At 35.2% G+C, this 25,539-nt stretch overlaps 1 protein-coding gene across 7 annotated transcripts in view; it reads left to right on the top strand.

Moving 5' to 3' along the window:
- The window catches only part of DGKB (diacylglycerol kinase beta), a 320,219-nt gene extending 297,126 nt beyond the window's left edge, over positions 1–23,093 (top strand). For all 7 annotated transcript variants that reach the window (XM_065627599.1, XM_065627600.1, XM_065627602.1 and 4 more), the window contains 3 exons: positions 11,541–11,661; positions 13,580–13,640; positions 22,984–23,093. In XM_065627599.1, coding sequence (XP_065483671.1) covers positions 11,541–11,661; positions 13,580–13,640; positions 22,984–23,091 — 290 coding nt within the window. In that variant the 3' untranslated portion in view covers positions 23,092–23,093. The remainder of the gene's footprint in view (positions 1–11,540; positions 11,662–13,579; positions 13,641–22,983) is intronic.
- The last annotated feature ends 2,446 nt before the right edge of the window (positions 23,094–25,539 follow it).

Here is a 25,539-nt window from a genome sequence, read left to right as displayed (position 1 = left end):
AGACTTAAAATAATTTGTCCTTTCCTTTTTTAGATAGTTTTTAGACATATTCAAGTGTCTGTGGATGGAAGGAGGTGATTTAAAATTGCCAAGAGAAAAAAATCATTTTCCACAAAGATTTCTGAAATAATTTCTTTAGAGCACAATATGTCCAGTTTTATTATTGACAACATTTTGTTCCTGTCTTGAATAGAACTGTAGGTCTTGTTAAGTGTGCTGGACAAATAAAACATGGAGAGCTGTGGTTCAGACACATTAACAGTGCACCAACAAATCTACTCATCCTAGAATACAAACATTCTATTTCCTTTCCCTCTCCCTCCTTTTCCTGATCCTTTCTTGAGAACAGCTTCAGCTTTCATTGATGTCATGGTAATGGTGACTACGCCATTGACTTCCACTTTAACATGATCACTGGCAGTTTTTTATTTGTGAAATCTTTGCCTCATTAAGAAATAAAATATTGAGTCTGAGCCACTTAATACAGAAGTAGGTCATGGTCTCAGTGGACTCTGTAAGAATTTCAGAGATTATTAGGATTGGACTTCAATATGTACATCACAAATGACTGGGTTTGCATCTCCTAGGAAGCATTTCAGCCAGCCGTCTCATTCTTTCAAGTACTTTAAGTCTTCTACCAAGTATCATCAATATTTCTATGAATCAGGTATGTCACTTGAACTCGAAATGAAAATTTGCATGTTATTTTGAAGGTTGATTTTTTTTTTTTTTTTTTAAAGTGAGTTTACATTGAACTCTAGAATTTCTCAGCAGAGTGGACATTCTCAGAGAAATGTGAAGTTTTAGTCCCACTTCAGTATCTTTGAGAGGAAAATCTTTCTCTACAGGCATTTCGATCAGCTTTAAGTATATCAAAGGTACTATTCTTCCTTTAATGTTTCTTTCCCAGGAAGCTCATTTTCCTTAACCATAGATTTGGAAAATACTAGTAACTATGAAAAGCAAGACGCAAATTTAAAAAAAAAAAAACACCACAGAGGCAAAGAGCCAGGAATTGAAAGATTACAACCTGTCTTTTGCTATGCTAGAATCGAAAGCCAGATGTATAATACAAATACTCTAGTGGAATATGAAGAGAAGAGGAGAGATAATCTGACATATACAGATGCTAGCAGTCAAAATTACTCAAGCTGTAGTGAAATTTCCTTTGCACCTGGCACTGGAGGTGTTAGCAATGCCAGTTCAGTCCCCCAACACAGATGTTCTTGTTGTACCACTCCTTATGTGTAACATTTAGGTTTATGTTTAGCTCGGCATAGCACACATAAATACTGTAATCCAAAGACCACACATTTATTAGTGCACCTGCATCTTCTACTTTCTTTAATTCCCTTAGTATATTGCAGTCCCTTTGTGCTGCTGATCCTAGAGCAAACTAGTGTTATGGAAAAGAATATTCAGCTACTATTACTAAGCCTGAGTTACAATAATGAAAAATATTTTTCAAAATCAATCACACATTATATTATACAAGTAATGCTGAACTTTCAGATGCTTCAAATATGTAAATGCAAAACTGTTTGTTGCATACAATCTTATTTATATTGCTTTATAATTAGTGTTCTGAAATCATGTACCATGAAGTAGTTACTATAGAGACAGGCCTGAATAAACAGAGCATTTAACAGTCATGCTTGAAACATGTATGTAGTTCATTTGATATCACTGAATATCCATGCTTAAGTGATTTGTTGGGCAAAGACCAAAATTAACGTCCTTTAAAAATTTGTCTCATAGTCATTTGTTGAAATTAACCTGGAAGGTGAAAATTCAAAAATATTCATGAAAATCTTCTGTCCTTGCAGATTAATTTCCATATATAACCAAAAAGCAACCCTCCTGTCCTTACTCAGCAGTGTGTAATTGATCAGTAAAATGAAAACAAACCCAGAATGGTTGTTCCAAATTCCAATTCAATTTGAGGTTGGCTCCTGTTTTGGACTGGAGGCAGGACTTGTCAGTCTGAAAGGTGTCTTTTCCTTCTGCACCAGTTGGCACGATGAGGGATATTAACTCTGCCTACAAGTATTGCCAAACAATATATGGCATACATTGTGCAAATGGCACATGCAATAGAACTAACATAAACAATACAACAGCATGTCCCATCCCGCCTAGAATCCCATGCACTAAATTAACCCCAGGAATTACAGCAGAACTTCTTTTAAGAACTCCACATGTGATGACTACTATTCAGGGCAGGATTGCTACATTCAGGTTTAGCATAGTCCAGTCTGAAAACAACTAAAATGCACGTGTATTCCTACAACTCTGATTACCTTATATTTTTCTCATTCACTTTCTTTTACTCTCCATCATTCAGAACAAAATGAGACTGAAAAATGAGAATGAAAATAAGACGAGAATCATTCCCTTAGTTTTTGAGGTTTCCTATTTGCATTAAACTCCAGGGGGATATTTTTCTTACCAGGTCAAATCTCTCTAAAGAAAAATTCAGTAAGGCTCCACACTTCAGTATAGATTTTCAGCTCAGGATCTCAGGATGAGTTAACTTTGGGCAAGGACTTTGCTTCTGTATTTCTGCGATACCTGAAACATCGTGAGTGGTGTTACAGCCAAATAGTGTACACTCGGATCTTTTTTTTTGAAAAAGATTGCGGCTTTAATTTTATGGCAGAACATCATAAGCAAATAAATTATAACCAGATCTAGTTTTGTTTGTAAGTCATCTTTTCTTGCTTGGAATTAAATAAAGTTTGTATTTTTCTTTTGATATTGTTCAGGACCAGAGTACTAGAAATAACTTGAGTCTCACTACTGTGATACTTGTAGCTGACTCTGGTCTTTTTGTCCGTGAGAAGAAATGTGGAACCGTTCTCTAGTTGTCTTGATTATCATTATGGAAATATCTTTTCTTCTTACGTGTGTGTTGTAAATAACTGTTGAGGAAAAACTATTGAAAAGTACCTTGATGTCAGTCATTAATATTTAAAATATTGAAAGGTATAATAACAAATTTATTTTTGATTTCTTTGTGATTCGTTGAAATGTCCTTCCATGCAAACCACATCAAAGCAGACGTTTATTTTTTCTTGCAGCACTACTAGAGGCAACTTTCCCCTTTTGCTTCTCCAATAACAAAGGTTTCCCTGTATCCCAGAACAGTCATCTTGTAAACCAATAACAGTACAAAATATACTGAATTTTTAGCAATGTGTGTAGTTCAGATAGGAAGAAAAATACCTGCAGTCGCTTCTACGTAACTAGATTAGATAACAGAGACCAAAGCCCGCAATGAGAAATTATGAGAACGGAACAAATTCAAGGAAAGTAAGCATTGGGAAAATCTGTTCCCATACTTGGAGCTCAGTCCTGGAGGTAGCAAGCACACTTGTGTCGAATCAAACAATGTATAAATAGAGGACATATCATTTCTGTAGGCCTTAGGCTCCACAAATAAGCCAACACTCAGCAAGATCATATACACTATGTTGATACTAGCACTGCTCTGTTTTCTTTCCTTTTGGTACCTATCAAGATGACAGCCTTGCCGAAGACTTCTCCCTCAGCTGCAGTAGAAACACATAACCTTGAATACTTTAATGCAGGTATTCTAGATCATCAGAAATGGCTAGAAGTGATTCATGATACATCACATTGATTTTCAGAATACTTGCCTGGGGTTAGGCTCTTGGTTAATAACTAAAAATTGCTGTTCAAACCAGTATCCATTCTGCATACTGGGAGCTCCAAACAGCACGGAATACTAGTGTGGTAGAGGAAGCAAATGGAATTGGTTCTCATTAAGAGAAAGAGGAATGAAGATCATCTTTGAGGGGTTTCTGAGGTCCTGGACTGAAATCGTTATCACTTTAATCAAAAGGAGTTTTAATACTCATGTAAATGGAATGAAGATTTCTTTCTGGCCGGTAACTGTAAAACCCTTTGGTGGATAAATGTAGGGATAATGCCATTATTAGAGTTTGCTAACCTGCAGAGAGGGAACATTTATCCCCTGTTAGTACTATTCCTCCTAGAAATGAACAAATCAAAGCTGGTTTTCATTGATCAAATTTCTACATTTCCATCAATATTACTGTATTTTTGTTTTCTAGACTGTGGCATTTTTATAGGCTAATCAAATATCCAATATTACTGGGAGCCATTTAAAGTGAATGCCAGAACTACTAAGGAGTAATTTGAGAATTAGATCTATTTTTGTTAGTTGAAATGATCTTGACTTGCTCATATTGTATTGTACCTGATGCTCAGTAATATGATAGTACCAATACAAATAGAAAGATATCTGGTTTGAAGTTCTTAAATATCTGTTAAAAGTGGTGAGCAGTCCAAGTGCATTAAAATTCCATTTTCCCCCATACAAGTGTTTGCTGCAGATGACCCCCACTGATCTTAAATATATTTCTGTATCTGTAACTGAATAGAGGTTTTCCGTACAGCATGTTCTAATGGTACTCTGGCCTTTAGCCAACAAGGCACTGAATAAGGCTATTTTTAAAATACAGAAACTGGGAACAGCTGCAGCAATCAAATTTGATAAAAACAGAGAGGAACTTTGCTTTTTTTTTTTTTTTTTACGGTTTGTCCAAGTTTAGACTCCTTTCATAGAACAGCTTTTGTTCTGTTGGATGAAGGGGGTCTAAGAGTAACACAGTGAAATCCTTTTGAACAAATAACCTTTAAAAGAATACAGATTAAAATAATAGGGGGCTTTTTGGTGCAGCAGCATGTTCAATGAAATTGTACCTCAAACTACTAAAAGAATAAATCTATAAAAAAAGAATACGTTTTGTCTGCCAAGCTTTACCATGAAAGACTTACCCATAATGATCTCCCAAACAGGAATATGAAACCTCTTGTTTCAAATGTTGAACGTCTGAACATTGGTATTTGGGAGTCTTTTTGGGGTGGAAGTGATTTAACTTGAATGCTCTGGTGTGGGTTGGGTTTTTTTCCTTATTATTATTTTTTTTCTTTTGCTACTAATCAAAAAAGTTTGTCTCCTTCCCCCTGGTAAGCTAAAAAAAAAAACCAAACAAACAAACAAAAAAAAAACAAGACAAAATCAAAACAACAACAAAACAAAACAAAAAGTTCATGTAAGGATGTAAGGAGAAGTTTTCCAAAGGCCTTCTGTGCGCATTAAAAAGTTTCATAAAATATTTAATTATAAGGACTGATTCTTCCTTGTTTGTCCGCCTATTTTTTATGGGAAACTTGTTGTTCAGTGATTAATGAGAGTCAGGAAATTTTTATATACACAAAAAAAATCCATTGCACAGCAGTAGGCTGAGCTGTATCTGTTAAATGATTCCATCTGAGGATGGAGTCTCTGTGCTAGATTGATGTGAGACACAAGATATTGGGTGAAATCTGGGCCTTACTGAAGTCAGTAAAAGTTTTGACACTGAATTCGGCAGAGACAGGATTTTATTGATTGCGTTCATTTTAAGTGTCAAAAATAACACCCTTGCATTCTTACCCCATTAAAGCTATTTAGTGAATCATCAATTTATATGATGGAGCAAAAATGCACTGAATTTCTCACATATGCATAAGTATGGATATATATCTGTGTATGTCCACATAGGTATAAAATGTGTGTGCATATTTGTGTGTGTTTATATATATAAAATATCTGATTATTTTATTATCACCATATCTGAGTTTCTCACCAGGGTGAAAATTACAGCAGTGCTATATGTTCCTTTCTTCACACCAAGACGCAGGCTTAGCCGGTTTGGTTTGGTTTGGTTTTAGAAACAGGAAAAAATAGGAAGACAAGTAAAGACTTGAGAATCAATACTGGCATGAAATAAATGTATGGAGCCACCTGAGATTTTTAATGTTTGCAAGCAACTTCAGCAATGCAAAATACTCAAAACTGGGCCAAATACTATAGCTGTAGGACTTGATAAATATCGTTGAATTCAATATTGAGAGAGAGAATAGACTTTTAAAAGCAGAGGGTTGATCTTCGCCAGGTCAGTTCTGCAAACTCATGTGCTTAACTTTACGTGGTAGAAATAACATTATGACTCTTGCAGGTCTGCACACAGTACACCCAACTGAGTGTGAGAACAAACCTTTTGCAGGGCTTAAACTTGTCTGTGTATAATTTTCACTTTGTAAAATGAACGTAATAATATGACTTTTCCTCAATGTTTTGTCTGTTTTATTTGCCTATAATATTATAAATTCTTGGAGACAAGAGCTGTCTTTTTTTGCATGTCTGGGAATCAGTGAAAAAAATGGAGCACTGATATCATCGGGACCTCCAGGTACAACTCGGATATAAATGATTATAAATGTTGAGGCATATGTTACTTCAGGTAGCTTCCCTAAAGCAAAGCATAACAAAAAACAGGATGGACAAATCACTCTTGATTTACTGATTTTGTGTAACCAGGAATCTAGAAAAAGTCATTAATGTCACAGTATTCTCCTAATTTCAAATTAAACAGTTTTGTAGTGTTTTATACAACAGCAGTCCCTGTCCCTGCATATGGAAATGACCCCACATTCCTGCATAATGGGTAACTATAGATTCAATACATGCCATGTTCTAGGAAGATACTGAAGCATTATTGCTGTGCAGAGCATTGAGCTCAGGAGTCTCTGGCATCATACCAGTTTTCAAATTCTTGTCCAGTATTTTAACTGGAACCAAAAAAATTTCCAGCATGATGATTACCAGGGTGTGATTACATTTTGTGAGGCCCTTCTTTTCAAAGACAAACGGCTGCCAGAGACAGATTTACCACTGACCAACAGTGTTTTTATGCAAATGTGCCTGAGTGAGTGCAGTAACCCCAAGTTATAATAGAGTCATTCAATCTCTTGCCAGGACAGCAATATTTATATATTGCAAAGATAAATTGGATATCAAAACCAGTTCCATTACAGAGGGAAAGTCCTCTATGTAAATCAGTATTTCTAATCACACCATGCTTCTTCCCACCCCCTACCCCATTTTACTTTCCTTGCTTTATCTTTATAGATGAATTCCAAATGTGTTTTTCTCTTATGTGTTCACTTTGAATATTGAAGCATTCACCTAATGCCAAGCTAATGGAAAACATAAACTCCTCACTACGGAACTTTGAAGTCTCCAAGTGTGTTTCTTCATGCCTTGGGGAAGTGCTGTAAAGGGCTTATATTCATGTAGAGTGTTTTGTCTGCCGCCTGTGCAACTTTTTGTTTGGACTTCTCTTTCTCCTGCTGCCTGATGGGACGAAATGTGCAGTCATCTCCCGAGTGACTTTATCTCCCCATCAGGAATGAGTGCAAGGGGTCAGATGCCCCTCTGCATGCTCGTCACCATCTGCTGACAGCAGCGCTCCCCTGGGAGAGCCGCCTTTGTTTATTGACAGGGCTAATATGAGGAGACACGTGAAGTACTTTGGTTTGTGGAAGAGGGCAGGAGAGGCATGGTGCTGTGAAAACATTCCCACACACTCTAATGGCTCATTCACATAGAAAACAAGCGAGAGCCTTCAGCTCTTTCACAGAGCTCCAAGTAGAACAAACGGACTCAAGAACCCCAAGGCACCAGTCAAAAAACACTTTCCTAATGCACTAATACCGAGATGCTCTCCATGATAGCTTACCTGTGAGACTTCAGCTCTCATTTAGGCAACTAAATGACCTGGCTAGGTTGAAAAGCTGCTCAGTATCTGGTAGTTGCTATTGTTTGCTGCTAGCTGCTAAATTATTTTGGAAAAACTAACATTCCATTTCCTAAACCTCCTACAACTGGTTGTAATGCATTGGGAATTTTTATCATTGCAGTCATCAATTTATTATTTTCTCTTTAGAATAAAATCTGTAGAATGCAGATGAAATACAACATGCCTAAAAAGAGATATGTTTTTTGCTCTGTAGTTAGTAGAGACACACACAGATGCACGCATGGATGTGTAACTTTAGAATATATTACAATTTGAGGACTGAAAAAAAAAAAGTGACTTTCTGAATTAGGTTTCAAACACAGTTGGGATACATGTCATGGAAAAGTTCACATTATAAGCTGTTTAAAGCAATGAATGGTGTTCAGTGAACAGCAGCATTCATTATTTTGGTCTACAATTTATAAGATGTATAAGAAGACAGTACAGTGATACTAGGTCAACTCACAAGTTCGTGTAGCTCAGTATCTGTCCTCTCACACCGTCCTTTATGGCATGATTAAAAATAAAGCATAAGAGAGCAAACTTACAGTGATTGTTGCACTAAGATACCATGCCAAATATGTATCAGTTTGTGATTTAGGGAATTTTGAAGTCTAGTATGGCATCGTGCTTTAACAAAGTATTATATAAAAAGGATTTTCTGCTTGTTCTAGAAGTGCTATGAAACTCCTTAGTTCTTGCATTTTGAGAAATACTTAATTACAGGACTATCTTTACCTACTCCATGACACTCATTGTCTTCTCATGTTTCCTCCATTCATCTGTTTATTTCCTGAAGAGTCCTAGTCTAATTTATTTGTGTTTAGTAAAAAATATGGAGCAGCTTCTATGTTTGTTGCTCTTTCATTTCCAGTTATTTTATATCTTCCTGTGCATTGCTGAGTGGACCAGAACTACAAACTCCATACTATATGGATATACCAATCATAACATTTTATTGTATTTGATTACTTATGAGCATTCAGCTGATATTTTCATAGAAGTAGCCACACTAACTGCATAATCTTAATTCCTGCATGGCAATATTAATTGTAGCCCAGCAAAATAAATATGCATGTATATATGGATATATACACACAGATACACACACCCCATATTTATTTTCAAATGTAAAATATAAGCATATAAAAGTTTACATCTCTGTAGTTAGCGGTATTGTATGTAGTTAGCTCTGTTTCCTCTCACAGGCATTAAGTTGCATGTATTGAATTTTCTGGCTTCATATAGCCCCATTACTCAATACCGTAAAATTCTTAAACTTTTTTTATAATTGGCTTTTGTCTTTACTTTGTTGAATCCTCAGTAACTCACTATGTACTTCTATTTCCAGATTATTTAGGGGCATGTGTTGAGCCGGCACAGATATTTCTGAGAAATCAGTGATAACCTTCCACCAGAATGAAGAACGACTTCTCCTTTCCTATCTTTTAATTTAATAGAAGACCTGATCTCTTTTAATAGAGCTTAGTCTCTTTCAGAGTCTTTGGTGGGGACCTTTTAAGAACAAATGTAATCCATTCATTGATGTCTTGACCCTTTATATTCAGCCAGTGTACCTATAGCCATGTAACATCTTTGAAAAATGGGACTAAAATATACACACTCCCTTTTCCACTTTTGCTCACTCTGAGTTCTTGTCAAAGTCAATACAGCTCAAGGATTTGTTGAAACAGATATGACTATGTAAAATCGTCACATCAAATATATTAGCAAGGGCAGGAGCGCAAACTAGCCGTAAGTCGATAATTGCATGTTACATTTGCTTTAGTTTTTACTGCTTCTGAAGGAAGGTTATGTCTAAATTAAGCTTGATTCTAAAAATATTTATATTCGGCCTAAAATAACCCCACTTTGGGAATGTGCCACTGCAAATATGAAGTTTTGAAAAGGCTTCACTTTTTCGGTAGATAGGAGTATTGTTCAGTTTCATCTTCCAATGTTTAATATACGACATTTTGTGAGATGTGTGGTATAGATCAAAGGGCAGGATTTGGCCCTTAGTTACCTGCTGTTACTGGCACTAGTTTCACAGCTATTGAAAAATGATGCATCAAATTTATATCACTGCAAATGTCACTATTCTGAATCTTGCATATGTTGCCTGAGCTGTCAGTAATAAAAATCTGTTCTTAATTATTCTCCCTTTAAAAAAAATAATAATTTTCTAATAACCCAGTGAATAGGAATTTGATGTTTTCTTTGGCTGGAAACATTTTAATGATTTAGTACGTCTATAAAGTTCTGTGTGCTTTTAGCTTTTGCAAATGAATAGGACTTTCCCATTTAAATCCCTGTGGCTATCAAGAAAAGCAGAATTTGTTTAAATATGAGTTAAGTTTAAAAGTGAGAAACTTAAGGTAAACATTGTAAGAGAAAAACTATTCAGGAGAAAGCCAGACCTTCAAAATTGGGTTTATATGTATTACAAGGATGCAAACTGTAAAAATGTATACTTAAAATTAATCATATTGTATAATTTAATCTTTTGTCCATTTTATGGTTTTTCCTTAAAAGGAAAGAACAGAGTTTATTTTTTGCTTCATTGATATTATAAGGAACTGGTTTCACTATGATGAGAAAGTGAAAATAGCAAAGAATATTAAGAAAGTATAAGAAGAAACATTAAGGTCTTGGATACTATCAGATACTATCTGGTTGGAAGCCGAATAATCCAGACCATAAATCCTATTTGCTTTTAATACTTCCCCCCACCCCCATCACGCTACTTCTTTCAGTTAATTACCTTCATTCAAAGCCCAAAGAAGTGAACAGAAAAGACTCCCTTTGAAACTTTGGACTAGTCTCATAGATATGATAATTAGCTTGAAATTCTACCTTCATTAAAGGTTGAAGGGTTTAAAATATACAAAGAGTAATGTGCTCTCCTTTCTTTGTTTTTTCAATGTGATGATAGACTCCAGCATGGTAGATCAGCTTCACTGAACAGCGTACCTTTTGGAAACGTGGATATTAACAGCCAATCTATAAAGCACACATACAGCTAAAAAAAAAATGGTTTCTTTGCTTGTCCGTCTGGTCTTGGCAACATGTATTTAAACAGGAGCATGTAAAATGTTTCATACAAAACACCCAAGTTGATTCTGAGCAATATTTCATTACCTTGCTTGTTCCTTCTCAAACCAGACTGCTATATTACTGTTTAGGTTTCTGGTTGTATCTCTGTTTGTATCTGACATTCTAGACAGAATTTGTCCTTTCTCCTTGAAGTCAAGCAAACTAATATTTATTTTGCCACGGACATTATTTACTTAAATATTTTTTGAAGTTTAATGCCAAAATACTATGTAATCAAAAAACAGTGTGAAACAGAAATATATAACTGGGTGCAAACAACTACTACAAAGTTCAGGAAAGCTAGATGAATAGTTGCTGATATGAGTGGTTTTTCTGCCCTTTTTGCAGTAGGTCTGGAGCACTAACTTTTACTTTGCCAGATTTTACAGATCTGTTGAAACAATGGTCAGCATAAATTTCTAAACTGCAAACATCTCATTCTATGAGTGTCAGGTAACCTAAGTGAAGGAGTCTCTCCTATTTTCTCATATAATAAGATTATTCGTTCAGTGTTTATGTATTAAAATAAACCATGGAGATTATTAGTGTATTTTTAGAATCATTTTGATCAGGATATTTTAGAATTATGTTACAACAGGCCCAGATTTGTCCAGCCCTAACGCTGCAATCACTTCTTAGGACTCATCATTTTTGCCAGTTCTGTTCTCCACATCTTTTATTATCAGATGGTCTTCTGACAATTCTTGCTATTCAGGATGACCACTGTCAAAATGCTATCTACAGAAAATGTATTTTTTTCAACTGTTGCAGATCTAAGTGACCAGCTTATGGAAGTGGTTGGTCTAGAAGGAGCCATGGAGATGGGACAGATATACACAGGTCTGAAAAGTGCTGGAAGACGGCTTGCCCAGTGTTCATCTGTTGTCATCAGGTATTGGCAGCTTTAATTTGCACTACATTGTTGTACTGAAGCAGCAAAGGTTTTTATTTTATCAGTTCACTTTCTTTGGTAGTTTAATAGTCATATTCTTGTGAAAGTCTCATGTTGGTATATGAAATATATCTATTCCATCCATATCCTATGCCCATACATATTCCTTTCTTTGAATGTGTCAAAAAAATAGAAAAAAGATACTTACATTCAGTCTTCACATGTTGTATTAAATTGTCATTTCATCCTATGAAGAAATATTGTCAAGCAGTTGGAGCAGAAGGAGTAAGGCAGGAACATCTTGGGTTTTATTATTGACATATACTCCACGCAATTTTGAGCAAAAGTCATTTAACATTACTTTGACACATTTTAACCCATTTATAATGCATATCTCACCAGGGAATAGTAGCATGTAATTAGTATTTGTAAAGCGTTTTTTTGATCTGTAGAAGTCAAAGTGCTCTGTTTTTAATTTATTTGTTATTTACTGAGCACTGACAAGTCACTATTGATAAATGTGTTGGTCTGTGTAAGCCACTAATGGCGGGGCACACTGATTTTGTTGTGTTTTATTGTTTACTATGCTAAAAGTGACCAGAACATTCACAATAGAGGAATCCTGGGTTAGGACTCAAAGAGAAGATAATTATTCTAACTTCAAATTAGATAAGGACTGGAAAAGAGAGAGATGCTCAACTCTTTCCCAGTGAAGAATCTCACAGGAAGAGTTTTCCAAAATCTTAATAAAATCGTAAGATATACAGTTACAAGCCCCAAAAGCCTAAAATGAGCATAAAACAGAACAGCAATAAAAACTTTAAGAAGATAAGCAGGATTTGCCAAAGCACATGGCATATTTTTGAGACTCTCCTCAAGGACTGGGTGATGTTGAGTTCAAAAGTACTCTTTCTTCTAAATGAGAAAGAGACATAAGATCACAAAGGCATTCAAATCTTCTCTGGATACCAAGACATAATTTCTATAATCCCACATCAAGAGGACCACAACTATAAAAGATTCAGAACCCTGCCAAACCTATTGAGTGTGAGCTTACTGAATGTTCTTCCCTTCCTCCACTTATGGCCATAGATGACATTGGCTAATCCAATGGACTGTTAGTCATTTCCAAATAATGTTTAAGCCAATATTTCCATTGACCAACATGAATGCTCAGTTGACTCATTTTTCCATTATTAGATTTACCTACTACATGTTATTTGTAATAGTCTTGTGTGCAAACTATTATAATGCAGAAATACAGAGTTGGAAAAGACCTCAAAATATCTTTTTTTTTCTCATTTGTCTATACTTTTCTTAGTGTGGTATCCAAAACTGGACAGGGAACACTGGCTGAAGCTTGATATTCAAATCAGTGTCCCTTTACTAACAATTTAAATTTAGGACATGGTATGTTAAAGTCTCTGGATATAGTACAACTGTCACATTATGTGAATGCTCTTTCTAACCCAGAGTTAGACACAAGGGTAAATAAATCTTTTATGGTTCTAATAAATGGTGATGATAGAGCTAAAGTTTCTTATTTCCTTTACGGCAGGCAGTCTAAAATATAAAAAGTACCAGAGGTTCCTTTGTCTTTTTAGTTAATAAGGTTTATTCCTGAAGTTCTTGAATATTTCACTCTTTATTTCACAAATTACAGACTATTCTCCCATGAGAGAGTTGTGTGTTATTAGCAAGATGTGTGAATGTTTGCAATGTTTTTGTTTTGTGTGTTGAAAATCGAACTAAGCCTACTAAGTGACTAGGTTACTTTTGTAAGCATGTTGGATCATACTGGAGATTACATAAAAATTTAGGGATTATATGTGTTTGCTATAACATGTATCTCTCCTTAATAAATACATTTATCATTTTTTTGTTGCTTTTACTTATACTGCGAAATGTATCACTTTAGGACCAGCAAGTCTCTGCCTATGCAGATAGATGGGGAACCTTGGATGCAAACCCCTTGCACGGTAAGGATGCTGGGAATACTGGGGATACTGGGATGTTCTGGGAAGAGACCTGAACAAAAAATTTAGCAACTTTCAAAATGAGTAACAAAAAATACAATAATCAGAAATATTAACTGATTTATTTACTTTCACTTCTTTTTCAGTGATAGAATCTTTCAGTTTAAAAGACAACCATTGTCATCAGCATTAACTCAATTTACTTAAGTAATATTTTCACTCATGGTTATTATATAGTTCAACACCCACTGCCTTTTCAATTTATTATACTGGGGTTTTTTCCCAAAGGTTAGGATGGGATAAAAATATTTTTATTAGAAAAGTTTCGAAAATACTCAAAGGGTGTAGTCTCAGCATCCCTTTGCCCAATGTGATCATTTATTTATGATGGTGTACCAGATTTTTAGTCTCTATTGCTGAGGAAGAGCCAATGTCAGTTGTGATGCTAAAGTGTATTAAGTAACAAATTTAGGAAGATTTTCCATTATGTTTTTGAGAGTTTATATCAAGGATTTTTTATAGAAAGCTGAATTCTTGACTGTGCTGATTGAATTACACAATAGAACTAATATTAAAAAAAAAAAAAAAACACCTTATAGTTTAAAGGAGAAATGAAGAAAATTATTTAGTCTCTTGTTTCAGTGCCCACACATGAAGTGAGGGCAGGTATACATTGATTAAGCTAGGCTAGGAGGGAGCTTTTTCAGAGGAGGGTCTTTGAGTGTTTACAGGCAACACAAGAAAGGTGTAGCTCTAAGAACTCTCAATTTTCCTCTCTGTCCAATAAATCAGAGGCTAACCAAGCATTTGGGAAGATGCCGAAGAAATTTAAGCTCTTTATTATTTAATATAGTCTTAGTAACTTGTTTTAATGTATAATTTTACTAATTTTAAGTAGATGAATTGCTGTAGCCCTGCAGTTTGTAAGTATGACAAAACAGTAACGTGTCAAGGAAGAAATCCCACTACAGATGGGAGAAATTCTCCAGACTGGGGTACCGGATCACTTTCATGAACTGTAGTAAAATTAAAGACTACACAAAAAAGTAGAAGGGAGTACCTTCAGTAAGGAACTAACACGTGTAGCAGCTGATAATGTATGGGTTAGAATTAAATAAAAGGGTTGCGATAGTTCATGTTTGCCAGATACACCATAGTGTACAGCTGAACAGCGGGAGGAGTGTCTGAACTCTAACTCTTAATGATAAGTGCTCAGATGCTGCAATGAGAGGAGAACCATGTGAACGCACACTGTATGAAGGCAGAACAGTGGGGATTTTGAGAGATTTATTCCAGGAAGCCTTTTGGAGTTTAGAGATATCATTATCTTCACCTCTTCTATAGTTGTGGCTCAGTGCAGAGCAACAGTACCGAACCCAGCAGTTACTTGTTCAAGAAAAAGACATGTAATTTTTCAGTTGCCAGATTACAGAAGAGAACTTACGGAAGGATGCTGGCAATAACATGTGCTTTTTTTGTCTTGATTGCTTGCTCTGTGCAAAATCCCTGCTATCTGATTGATCACACTAGCAGAAGCTGCCTGCACGATGGAGGACGAACCTGGAAAAGGAGACAGTTCTTATATTTCAATTACTGCCTTGAGGAAACAGTAAATTATTACTGATAATTACTGCTGTCCAGTTGAAGTACCGTTTTAAAGGGGATAGCAATGGCATATACTTTTCTGTGGAACCCATCCTTTTTGCTATACCATTGTTAAGAGAATAGAGTTTGTCTTATATAAGAAAACCATACTGTTGCATGGTTTTATTTCCTCTGAGAAGAAAATGTATGAACTGTTTGTCTAGACTACTGCACCTCTATGAATTTATATATAGAATTATTTTTGTGTGTTATGTTATTCATTTTTCAGGAAATGTTTTTTCTCTGATGAGGAGCTTAATGTATTTATTGCGATTGCTCCTCACATTATTGTACATCTACTCCACTCTGTTTTCTGTGTCTTACAAAGGAAAAAACATGTATGGTCCAACCTCTCCCCTGCCCAAACTACACTGCAGTTTTTCTTGATGTTCTCTGCAACATACCTAGGAATTCCTCTTGAGACAATGACAAAGGTGGATGTTAGCGTTCTCTCAACTGAAGTCTAAGATTTGATTTCTAAGTGTGTGCTTCAGAGGGGTCTTTGTTTGGAAACCAAAATGAGCTTGATTATGTTATGAGGATGATATCTCAATTATGTGTACTCAAAGCCAGAGTCTGAAAGAAAACATAACATCAAAATAAATTATTATGCGTAGCCAACTATGTAGCCAACTATTTGGACCTGCAAGAGATCAAATTTCAGAAAAAAACATGAGGAGACCAATGTCAGAATCACGAGCTTTTTTTCTTCTCTAGAGTCAAAACTGCAGTTTTTTCCTAAAATTATCTGAAAATAATGATTGACTTGTTTTTGAATGGAACAAAATTCTGATGATCAGGAAAAGAAATTGATAAGTCTAGTTCCCTGTGAAACGTACCACAGTTTTTTTTTTCTTTTGTTTCCTGTTAGGAGATTTCTTTCCCCAGCTCTTACAAGGAACCGAAACTCCTATACAAAGATGCTGGCACTCCTACATGGAGACATGGGGGGACATTCCCATTTTACCTTCTGTTTCACATTAGGTTGCTGAGGGAAGGCACTTATTGGTTTACTAGCTGTATGGCTTTAAGGAGAGAAACTCTCCATCCAGTACTGGTCTGCTTGAATATACTGTCTCACTAGTTTTAGGGAAAGGCCCCTGCACCTTGTTCTATTGCATAGATCGTGTACATCGGTTAGATAACAGCAGCTGAGCCTCAGGTTTTCGATTCTCTGCTTCTCCAGCCAGAAAGCTGATCTTAGGAAAGAAAAAAAAAAAAAAAAGACTGCAATCCCTCCTCTATCCCTCCTTCTCCATTTTAGAAAGCCGAAATAACATGTTTTATTTTGGTGTGGTCATCTCAGGAACTTCAGTGTCATCTAAGTTCAGTAGTTTAATGGACTGACCTATAAAAATTATAGAGTCTAAGTGAGAAAGAAATTCATACAATCAGCAGGTATTGAATCAACCCTGGCCCAAGATGCAAGTGATTAAGCTCAGAAGTCCTCCTCTGTTTCTGCTTCAAATTTTGGCACAAATAAGAGTATTTTGCAAATGATTTTTCAAGAAATTGAATTCAACCTGATCAAAATTCTCTTGCTATTCTATTATGCAGATTAAAGAAAACAAGTTCTGCATCAAATTCCTGTTATGTATGGGATGTAGGCTGCACATGCAGTCCTGGAAGTTTATTTCCTGTTGAAGGAATCAACAAGTTTATCTTTGCCGTTTCTCCTTTCTGACTGGAAAAGTTTTATACAAGTAGCATGACTTGCTCAGAGCTGTCCCTTCTACTGCATAGAAGAGATCATGTTCCCTGCAAATTTTCTGAGAAAATACTGTGGATTGCAAAAGACGATGTAGCAGTTCCCCAGAAGCTGTGATCTGTGATTTTTTTTTTTTTTTTTTCATTCCTGCTATCGATTTTAGTACCGAAGAAATTGTAATGTGCTTCTTTTAGCATCCTTTATGATCTTCCATTGCATCCTTGCATCCCTAGACAGGAGCAGGAATGTGTTCCAGTAGGTCCTGTGCATACTTAAACATGTGAGTGGCTTGGTCTAAAGATCTGTCATCCAGAATTATTGAGCATGTTGAACACATGAAGACTGCAGTGTCTGACAAAGTCACTCTGCTCTGGTATAATAAAATGCAGAATCTGAGCATCAAATTGTACTGTTTTCACTGTTTTTTATAGAGCAGTCTTTGGCAGAAGGAAAGATGATAATGTTAATGTTATGTTAAACGTCTCATCTGATTAGCTGAAGAGGAAATTCTATCAGAGCTCTCCCAGACAAATATAGCAACACAAAAGATATCTATGGTTTCACCTGATCTCCAAACAGGTCATTAATAGTAATGAAACTTCAAAGACTCTCAAGTTAATTCAATAAACTTCTAGCTTTAGCCATCAGGAGTTTTTTTTAAGAAAAGTAATCTTTCAATTTAGCTACATAACTTATTAGCATTGTTTTGAAAAAAATCCATAACATTCCATCTTAATTAGAAGTAACTGCAATTTCAGTTCTTTCATCTATTCCTTACTTGTTTGGCATCATATCTGAAAAAAATATCAAGCTTCTAGCAACATTAGATTAAAAGTAGAAGACGAAAATGTCTATAGAAGATGGAAGGATATTGCCTAAATGAAGAAATGAAATTGAAAATCCATAGTTAGAGCCCACCTAATGGACTGCCAGAAATATAGTTTCGTAGACATCTGAAACACATAGTATTTTTAGAATTATTTTCCAATAGGAATACTTGTAGTAAGCTATTTAATAATGAAACTCAGAAATAATGTTTCAAAATGTTATCATTTGAATGCACCTTAAAAATAAGTTATGAGTGAATGAATGAATGGTTCCTCTCTGGCCTTTCGTTTAGTCCCTAGTGATGTGATGAGCCTGAGCTCAGAGATCCTAAGAAGTCCTACCTTTGTAGTTAAATCCAGAGAGAAGCAAGAACTGAAAACAAACAAAAAAAAGCTTTTGCTAATAATCACTATACATCAGGGCTGGGTGAGAAAACTAAAAGACAGTCACAAGTTTGCTTTCATGAAGATCCATTGGCTCCAACACCCCATAGACTGCATGAAGAAGCTGCAAATGTATTTTAGACTCTGTCTGTAAAGTATCTTCTTTCCATGTCACTGAATGTAGTAGTATTTTCTTATCATTTTTTTATAATGGGACAATTTAAACCTTTGTGTCCGTTTCTTTAGACCAAAGAGGAACTAGGTCCTAGATATGGTGGTTTATTTTAGTAGAATATTAGTCAATTATTACATAGTTAACCCATAAATGGAAGTCAGTCGCTAGAAAAAGTATATGGGGTTATACTAAAATGCTGCATTTTTGCCCTTTTGAGCAACAATGTGCATACGTTTCTGTTTCAAGGCCAGAGTGATTTATTGATTTTTCTAACACTTTATTTTGCAGCTGGGCATTCTTTTTTTGTGCTCACAGGTACATTGCACATTAATTAGTTCTGTTTACCTATGCATATTTTTTCTTAATTTCACAACGGTAGTTTTTGTAATTGACAAAGCAATTTACTGCATGTGTGCTTTCTGCACCCCAGACAAATACTCTAACATACAATGCACCTTTCTTTCCACTTCAGATTGTTAAGAAAAGAATTAGTTGTGACTAATTGCCAATTAATTTGCAGTGGTTTTAGGGGGGGTGGGGGAACAATTGCACCTACTAATTAAAATTTAAAATATTCCAAGTGTCATCTTTAGGTGTCTGTGGAATACATAATTTCCATTTTAGTTCTGCACTGGATCTGTAACAACCCTGAGCTTGACAGCTCTATTAATTTAAAACCTCAGTGATACCTATTAGTACAAAACATGAAAAAAATGCCATTAATCATTTATTTTAATTTTGCAGCTCTGTCATTTTCTCGGTATGTTTAAAAATTATGATGACACCGTAATGTTTTCCAGTCTACCTGTGTGAAGGGGAAACGGATCACACTACTTAGGAGAGAGACTAGAGTATATTATTAGAGCTTAATTAATGCCAAACTGATTAGATTTGATTGCACTTTGCACAATAATATTGTTAAGAAATCTATTTAAAAGATGTGTTACATAATGCTGTATTTAAAACAACTGATCTAGATCTGAAGAGATTTTGACCAAAATGCCACATAATGCAAGTCACAGGTTAATTTCGTTTAGCACTGCCTACATTCCATAGGTCTTATTCGTATCATGATACCCAGTACAGCTCTTGATCACCTACGAGAAGATAAAAGTGTTTGGTACTCCTGTGATACAGAGGCATCGCATCCCTCACATTCCTGTAAGGGGAGCAGCATATGGGCGTCTAGACTGTGGAAAAACCTCACGCCCTCAAAGCTACCAACATCCAAACCCTGCTGGTAGTATGAAACAAAGTGACTGTAAACTAATATATCCAACTCTATGAGGTTTTTTCTGACAGGTTTTTTCCCCCTCTGTCCTTAAAATACAGAGTTTCTTTCTTTCACATTAATTGAAATAGTATAAGCAGGGGTGATTACCTGTGTCCAGTTTTCTGTTGTCATTTAGCATTGTAGTTAGTACCTGTATTTGTAGCATCATGTTCTGTGGTAATAGTAAACATTTAGGCATTCTGTGAAGTCAGGAACATTTAGGTAACTGGTACATATTGTGGAAAAAGGAACACGAAAGCAAAACCAATGGACCTAAAAGATATAGTTATCATACTAAAATTACTGATGCTCACTGCATTTCGTTTAAAGGATGCATTGTATTAATGTGGCTTCAGGGCATATTTTGAAACTCTGACTTGCTCCTGAAACAAATAAGTGTCTGTTTTATGCATTTATAAATATCTTTAGTATCACAAATTCAGGCTTTTCCTTTATCAGAAAATTTGCTGTTGACAAATAGGGAGCAATTGCCGTCTCTTCTTTTAAGAATTATGCTATTTTTAATTATATCTGGTGTTCCTTCCCACAAATATGTAATTGGAGACACTTTCTCATACTGGAAAGGTGATTTAGAAATTGCAAGTGCAGTATTTTCCTGCTAAACCTATTTACTAGATACACCAGTCCTTTAAATTTCATAGAATCATAGAATGTCCTGAGTTGGAAGGGACCCACAAGGATCATCGAGTCCAACTCCTGTTCCCACATAGGGCAACCCCAAAATTCACACCATGTGTCTGAGGGCGTTGTCCAGTCTCTTCTTGAACACTGTCAGGCTTGGTGCCTTAGTGCTGCTTCCCATCTCGAAGTGTGTGCTGTCACTTGTCACCCAAACTCCCAGCACCAGCTCTGGCAGCGCTGCCAGTATGAAAACAGAAGTGAGAGTCCAGGGCAGAAATGCAGTGCCTGAAAGTCTTGAAAAAGACAAAATCAGCCTGTTTCAGGCAAGGTAGTGCAATGGTCCAGCATGTATTACAAACATACTGATCTCTTTTTATCACCAAACCATAAGTTGTTGAGGTTTTTTTTCTTTTTTTCAAGCAGGAAAATAAGGAATCGATCGTTATCGTTGTTAACCAATACACTGTTAACATACACTAGGATGCATAAGTAAAAAATATACTTTAAGTTTACGCTTTTATTTTTGTATTTTCAGAATGCGATGTGTATTTTACACCACTGGAATTGTGCCAATTTATAACAGTTGAAAATATGCCTTGGAGAAATGCATAGAGGACTCCATCCTCATGCACATGAGTGGTTAATCATGTTCAGGCATCTTAGCTGATCTCAACTGATAGGATACAACATACTGAAGAGGTCATGGTCTCTGAAACAGATGGCTCAAGCCAAAAAAGCACATTACAAATGATAAACGTTTTCTCAATATGTAATTGCATTCATCCTCAGCAGCATTGAACAGCTCCAATCCAACAAGCAATCTGTATGGGGTCTCAGGATTACCTCACCTCTTCATACTAAAGCCTTCTTCTGAGCTTTGCTCTTTTATTCATTTTAAGATGGAATTACTATGATTTACCTCTGAAAGGAACCTCTGAAGCTATTCCTACTGCTGCATCATGGCCAAATCTTGCAATAAGCTGAACCCTTATGACTTGAAGAATTCACAGCAGCTGCAGATTACTTCATGTATTGATCCTCGGGATCAGGTTGATGTCATCACTGTTCCTGAGCCCCAAAATATGTCTTTTAAAGTACGTGAAAGCTCCGAAAATCCTAGAGACGATTTTTCTAGGACCAGATCATCATCTGGTATAAAGTGACATCAATGGAATGATGCCAATTTACACTAACTACAGGCAAAGCGGTGCCTGAAGCAGAATTTCTTGTGAAAAAATGTGCTGATGCCAGTCTTTGAAAGCAGGAGTTATTTTCTGTGTGAAATTAATCTAGGTTGTCAAAAACCCCCATATACTAAATTTGATACTAATGAACAATGTTGACAAAAAGAGGTCACATATGAAATTTGAGACTACTGAACTAGAGGTGGCATGGAAATAAGCATTTGCAGAATAAAGTAAAGGCTCTAATAGAGTTAAACCAACCCACTCATTCTGTTGAGATTTTTATGTTTCTGTCTCCTTATATTGTAAAGTAAATTTCCACCCCAAGAAGTGTCCTGATCTATATTTTAATGAGCCTCTCCACATCACGTACATTTTTTGTTTCATTACTATTAGTGAATGACAAGTGAAGGATATTCATTTTAACTTGAAAATGTCAGGTATGCACTTTAAGAGATATATTTTTCCTAGTTTTTAATGAGGTGGTGTTTCTTTTTGAAAGAAATACCCATCTCTGATGTGGGTACTATGCAGGTGACAACTGATATTTAATAAGTGATGGTTCTTGTATTAGTCGTAGTTCGCTAAAGAAAATGTCTCGGATTGCTTTTGAAAAACTCTTAGCGTCACTAGCCCAAAGGCAAGATGTGACCTTTTTATTACATAATGAGAATCATTTATTATCTTACAATGTATCTTAAAGTCACAGACAAAATGCCACTTTGATAATTGCTTTCAATTAGCTTTGAGCATAGCATACATTCATAAAATGTCTTCTCTAATTTAGACTTGAATTAGAGAAAATTGCAGACATAATCTACTTTAAGGTTGTCTCATTTAAGGTGATTCGTAGTTTTATATCAAAGAAATCAAAACGGGTGGCTTTAGAGCAGTCTTACAAAGTGTTTTAAATAGGCTTTTCAATATTTGAGTCTGTTCTATTAACAATTCATTAAAAAATTAGAAAGCTAGTTCATCTTTTTTGACCTTTTTTGTGTATTAACTTTTGACTTTCGTTCGTAATGGTTATTTTGGAATTCGGCAGTGTCCTGCATTAAAAGAGAAGTACAGTTTGATTAGATGTATAAGTAAAGCATACAAAGGAATAACTTATATCTTAATAATAGGCAACAGCTTGGTCTGTCAGGATGTATGTCCTTTCCAACTTTCAAATTCTTATTTATCTTGTAGATAGGTAAAACACTCAAAAGCAAGCAATAATTCCCACGCTCAAAATGTAAGATCACGTATTGGCATGTGTAATATTTTATTGCATATGATTTTTAATATTGATCGTGCCTATAATTTAAAGTATTTGTGGAAAATATGATTATTCATGGATTGGTTTACTGCCTATCTAACATTATTCATTAAAAATGTATTTTCCTTTCATCTTTGGTTAAATGAAGAAGGTTTGGAAGTCACATACAAAGTAAATTCAGGCATATCAGATACTTGGAATTGAACTAGCTCAAGGGATAACTCTGTTTTTCTTCTTTCTTCCCCCAGATAAAAATTACCCACAAGAACCAAGCCCCCATGTTGATGGGACCTCCTCCAAAAACTGGTCTTTTCTCTTCTATCATCAAAAGAACAAGGAACCACAGCAAGGAATAAGCCTATGTAGTTTAGTTTTTAGCAAACCAATTAGCTTTGTTGGGCTTTGGAATATTTATGCTGGAAATCTTTCAAGAATTTTAGAATATCTTCTACTTGCAAAATCATGGATTTTGGTTTAACGGTTTCCATAACTGAGCTAATGTAAAACTACGCTATTAGAAAAAAATATTGTCACAGTTTTGTAGGCATTTTGCATGATGAAAGCAGATGTTTACATAAAGTGATACAGCATATTTTTTGTTGCATGCGTTACCATTTGCTAATCTATGGGATAATTCTGCCGTGGAATATGGGAAGAGAATGCCCTGGGTAATTTGATTTTCTCTTATTTTCATTTCAAGATTTTCTACTACAAAGATCATGTGCTATAGGTTCAGTAGTATACTTTGAATCACACATCTTCACATCAATGGCCAATTACACCTGTTTCAGAGTAAAATTAATAACAGTTCTCATTAACTTGTACTTTTACTTATCATGTCTTTCTACCCTGAGAATATTTTTGTTCAGCTAAGCATTAAAATGTTTTATCTTATTCTGACAACTCCTATGTATGTAACTGTACCTGCTGAAAACGTCTAACAATTTGTGTAGTATTCAAATGATCATGATTACTTTTGTGTAAATTTTTGTAAGATTGGAAGTCAAAGCAAGTTGGAGCAAAACTATTAGGCTAAGGAGATCATGCTAAGAGTGAAGATAATACTACTTGCAAAACTAGCCATCGGTGTTTGTTGAAACACTAGAATTATTTTAATGAGCAATACATCTCTGTAACATGGCAAACTTTAAATCATTCTGCATATAGACTGATAGTATAGTGCATATGCACACACATAACCAAAGCTTATGCCTAATAAAGTGCATTTCCCACCAAAGATTTAGTGAAGGATGCTTCAGAGAAATGAGTTGATGCATAATTAACAAGCTCACTGGAGCAGACTCACTTCTGAAAATTTACAGTTATTTTGATTACATTGGCAATGTCCACACAAATATTGGGGTAGGAAAAGACATTAAATTAATTGCAAGTAAATACTCACTTTTCTTTTGTTTCATAAGTTGATAGACATAGACACATAGTCTATTGGAAAACTCAGCTTGTATCTATTTTTACTGTCATTATTATTTATAAGTTTATGCCATCTGTAATTTAATTATCCCCTAAATTAATCTCTTAGGGAAAGGATAAACTGGTATCTATTCTGCTTTTGTAGTCTGCTGTCTGGAAACAAAACTTTTCTTGTCATAAATTTTAGGGAGCCAGTTGCTCAGGTTTTTACTTTCATAGCCCTCTGAGAGACTTCCTAACAGCTTAGAAATCATAATACAGGGATTTGTCTGAGGTTTGCACAGCACTGTCTAATGTTGAAGGGAAGTCCAAGAATGGCAATTTTTTTCAGTCTTGCATATAAAGAGTCTGAATCAAAACTTTTTGTGCAGTCTTAACATGGTTCTTTGTTCAGAATGAGCTGCCTCTCAGCTCTGCATGTCTTAATTTCTCAGAGATTTCATCAAAAAACAAACAAGGAAAAAATAAAACTTTGCTTGAAATGCATGATTTCCCAGTTTTATCTAGACTTTAAAATGTTAAGGATTTATTAAATCTATTTTTCTATTGATTCATTCATCCATTAAAAATAGTATTTCTCATTCTGTAGTGCACGGTCCAGTGCATGTATTTAAATAAAGTTACTGTCATTTCTTCCTCAGTGTAAGAATTCAACAGAGTCCTAATTTATATAATAGGCATTGAAATAAAAGTCAATATATAGTTGGTAAGGATTATCTTTGAAATATACAGTCTGTGTTCTGTAAACATTAGAAGGTAAATACCAATTAATGTTATGTTCAGCATTAGGTAGAAAAATATGAGGGCAATTATTTGCTAAAATTAAGACCTTGTAATTCCCCATTCTTGGGTCCAGTGATGTTGACCATTACAGTTACCATAGGCATAAACTACTCTTTTTCCTGTTCATTGCAAACACACACACATGGAAGCATTTGAGGCACTTCTTAACTGCAAACATACATAAGTATAGAGCAAAAGATATTTGCAAAAAAAGAAGGAACTTGCTGACATAACATTACATGAAGTGTACATTGGTTTTATGAAATTATGGTTACAGGTGATAAATATTTTCACATAACTTGACATAGGATTTTCTAATGATGCTCTCAACTTTTTGTGGCAAAAATGTGTTTAACAATAATATATAATGTGCTCTCTATGATTATCTCATGAACATTGTAACTCTGAAAACAAATAAAATTATACATAAGCTATTATTTGATAATGTATGCAATTTTAAATGTGCCAGTCTGTGATGGTAAATTGTTCATAACATGAAAGAGGGATAGATGGGTTCATGTAATCACAATTACATACAATTCTGACTAGACATATCAAAGGTAGCTCAGATCTGTTTGTCAGTATCTATC

Source organism: Caloenas nicobarica, chromosome 2 (assembly GCF_036013445.1).
Source record: "Caloenas nicobarica isolate bCalNic1 chromosome 2, bCalNic1.hap1, whole genome shotgun sequence".
Lineage (NCBI taxonomy): Eukaryota > Metazoa > Chordata > Aves > Columbiformes > Columbidae > Caloenas > Caloenas nicobarica.
Note: the sequence above shows the minus strand (reverse complement) of the source record. Positions and strands in the feature narration are given on the sequence as shown.